The 3586-nt window shown below is 40.7% G+C and overlaps 1 protein-coding gene across 2 annotated transcripts in view; it reads left to right on the top strand.

The window, feature by feature from the left end:
• rida (reactive intermediate imine deaminase A) overlaps positions 1-3586 on the top strand; it is a 4741-nt gene continuing 1155 nt past the window's right edge. The window contains exons 1-5 of one of the 2 annotated variants that reach the window (XM_020597603.1): positions 1-210; positions 991-1096; positions 1329-1383; positions 1493-1561; positions 2818-2873. In XM_020597603.1, coding sequence (XP_020453259.1) covers positions 146-210; positions 991-1096; positions 1329-1383; positions 1493-1561; positions 2818-2873 — 351 coding nt within the window. In that variant the 5' untranslated portion in view covers positions 1-145. Of the gene's footprint in view, positions 211-352; positions 469-990; positions 1097-1328; positions 1384-1492; positions 1562-2817; positions 2874-3586 lie in introns of those variants that run through there. The other variant, XM_020597604.1, reaches the window with a different exon arrangement.

The raw sequence follows: 3586 nt of genomic DNA, 5'->3' as shown, positions 1-3586 counted from the left end.
CTCCTCCAGAAAGGCAGCGTGCTCTTGTCAACAAACATTACGGTAGCTTTTGCAGTATCAGCTGACCCACTTTCTCCACAAGTTATTCTACAACCACTTCCTCTTTTCTCTGAAAGGTTGGAGGTTTGAATAAAAGAAGGAAAACATGCACGCACTTCTCAGAAGGATCATCAACACTGCATCAGCCCCGGCTGCTATCGGCCCGTACAGGTAACACAGCTTTATATTGTAAGAGCAGTATAATGTATAAACTGTTTCAATGAGAGGGAATTGCACGGACAGTCCAGTATTTGATCAGGGGCGGGTTTTAGTGTTCAGTGAACTCATCTGCTTGACTTGACACCATGAACAGAGTTCAACTTTAAGCTGAGCGGAAATCTTTTTAACCGACCTCCGACTTGAAATGGCCACTATTCGTCGACAGACCCCTCACACTCCTAAAGCTCCTGTCAGACAGGGAATATACAGGTGAGGATGAACGTCCTGTGAAATGCTGCACCCCGACCGCTAAAACTGAAAGCTTAAGAAATTTAAACACGGTGTTTTGTGATAATGTGGCTAAAACCTGTTTCAGCTTTAAGTGATAAGTTAAATGGCATCACAACCACATTTTAAGCTTTACTTGGACCTGTACAGTGGCTCAAGTTGAGGGGTGTTCCTCTTCTGACCAATCAGCTGTCAGCAAGTGGAGTTGGGAAAAGGTCACTTTAATTTATTCTAATTAACGTTAACAAGGTTCATGTTTGGCCATAGTTGAAGTAGGCGGCTCCAGCATTTTGCCTATTTCAGTGTCTGGTGGTAGAAATTTCTTCTCTTTACTGGATGCAAAACAGGGGTTAAATAGATTATTCTGGATGGTTAATTTTAACCGATTAGCAGGTTGTTTGCAACAAATGTTATTTCCTCTTCTAAGTGTTTTGTTGAGCATCACTTTCCCTCTCATTAAATTAACTGTAGTGTAATTATTTGCATCCTCTGTATTATCCCCAGTCAGGCAGTGGTTGTGGACAGAACCATGTACATCTCCGGTCAGCTGGGGCTGGACGTGGCCTCTGGTCAGCTGGTAGATGGAGGAGTGCAGGCCCAGGCCAAACAGGTGAGACTCACAGGGACAGGTGATGATGGTCTACCATGTTTGAACAGCAGATGACAGGACATTTACTGTTCTATTGGCTGAGAGGACTGTGGGTTAGGCAGTTTACGTTTAGTGCTTCTCAAAAATTGAGTATTTTTCAACAACTACTAAAACTAAATAAAGAAAATAGAAATTTAAAAGGTGAGTTTAAATATTAATCGGCTGGGTATGACACTATATCAATCATCCCCAGGCTCTCATCAACATGGGGGAGATCCTTAAAGCTGCTGGCTGTGACTACAGCAACGGTGAGATCTCACTGTTGTCACGCTTTCCAGCATTGCGGTGGTTTCGCAAATGTTTGTGCTCTGAATGTTTACAACCAACTCTCTGACAAGATAAATGCTTTCATTTCAGTGGTGAAGACGACTGTGCTGCTTGCAGATATAAATGACTTTAACAGTGTCAATGAGGTCTATAAGACATGTAAGTAAACATGCTATGTTTTTTTTAATTTTTTGTGCACATTGCCTAAAATTGCCAGTGATTTGATCCTGTAATGGAGCTGATGTAATGTGTATGTGTAATTGCTGACTCACTGTTGAATTGTCTTGACTTATTACTCAGGGTCACGGTAACCAGACTGACCTTTCATCTAACACGTTCTTCCCTCACAATTATAAACTCCTAACTATATAGAAGCAGCCACATGGGGGCAGCTTTTAACTATTGTTGTGGTCCTATTGCAGGGTCACCGTTAGTTGTGGATTCATTTAATTGAGCCTGATAGTTTAACCTCCAAGGGGCCACAGATGGCCACATCTAATGTATTTTAAATGGAATAGAAAGCCTGACTTAAATGGTTTTAAGTTGAATTTTTAAATTCTATCAACTAATGCATATATCCATCTCTCTATACTTTGGTTTCCTGGTTTACCATATGTGTGTGTATGATCTCCAGTATATATTAAGGGATTTGAAGAAAACGCTGTAAAATCCTAAACTCTGTACCTGTGTGGTCATGAAGAGAGACAGTGCCTCATATTTCACAGTCATCTCTGAGAAAATGCCTGGTGGAAGGTTAAGCAGAGTCACACGACAGACAGGCTCACTCAGCTCTTCTTCTGGTGTGTGCTATATGAATGGAGCTTCCTCTGACAGGCTGCCCAGCCTGGGCACTTCCTACTGGATCACAACAGACGGGTGTAATGGAAGCTGCAGTGCCCAGTGAATTGTAAATGGACACTGGTGTGCAGGCATATAGATGTAACCCAATCCTGCTAGGCAAGGTTTTCTGAACAAGCCCGAGCTCCCTCTCACCTCCAGACTCCACTCAACACTAAGCCACAGGCAGGAGCCTTTTCCTGAACCTGATGACAGGAAGGAGAGGACGTGTGTCCAGTGTGGTCTACAGTCATGTTAATTCTATCCACTTAGGCTGCTAATTAGTTTCTCTTAACTAATAACTGAAGTTGATTTAATAGCTTATTAGAAATCGACCCCTTTTAAATAATAAAGCACACATGTTATAAACCAGCCCAGTGGACTTTTTTAAAACCAAGCAACCAAAATGTTGCACTTAAAGGGTTGTTTATTACTTACGTACAAGACACTTCCTAAACTCTTTTTAAAAAGTATGCATCATTCGAAGGTGGTACCCAGAAATCAAATGATTCATTCATAGATGGTCATAGATTAACCTGGTGGTGGTTATTCAGTGTGTGTGTGTGTGTTCTCTCCAGTTTTCAGCAGTAACTTTCCTGCCAGAGCCGCCTACCAAGTCGCTGCCCTCCCCAGAGTAAGTACAATGTCTTTACGCTAAAGTGAACTGTCCTATGATGCAGTATCTATGGTTCATATACAGTACATCAGTGTACATGGGGACAGCTCAAGTATGCACTTGGCATCATCCTTGTTGACTTTTAAACATAATGCACTATTGTTTCCGTTATGAATGGAGTTAAATATGTATAGAGTAAGTGAACAAGAATGCAGAAATGCTGATTTCGAATCTATTTTAACTTAAGCCAGACACCTGAGGCCGAAGCCACACACATTCCCACAAACTCCTAGAAACATAACAAGCTGCTTTTTACTTCATTATGGTTACTGTCACTAGTCCTCATGGTCCATGGTTCTGTTTTGAGTATCACACCTATCAAACCAAATTAACTGAGAATATTACCCCCCACCTCTTCTCCTCTTCCCTCTCTTGATAAACATTTACTGATCTGTTCATTTAATTTTGTCTTATGAATGTGTTTACATATACATCTGAGTGTATACATAAGTATGTGAATGGAAAAGTATATAGTATATGATTGATATTGCTTTATTACTTTCCCCTTTATTTTATTACTACAATCATTCCTTTACATTTATAGCCCCCCCCATTTCCCTAATTTATTTGGTTTAATTCTGTTTTCCCTTAAGTAATAAATACAAGTCTGCATAGAGTTGGATACACACTACACACAGAACTCAATACTCTCCCTCTCACTCATTTTCTAC

Source organism: Monopterus albus, unplaced genomic scaffold (assembly GCF_001952655.1).
Source record: "Monopterus albus unplaced genomic scaffold, M_albus_1.0 scaffold34.1, whole genome shotgun sequence".
In the NCBI taxonomy this organism is placed as follows: Eukaryota; Metazoa; Chordata; class Actinopteri; order Synbranchiformes; family Synbranchidae; genus Monopterus; species Monopterus albus.
Note: the sequence above shows the minus strand (reverse complement) of the source record. Positions and strands in the feature narration are given on the sequence as shown.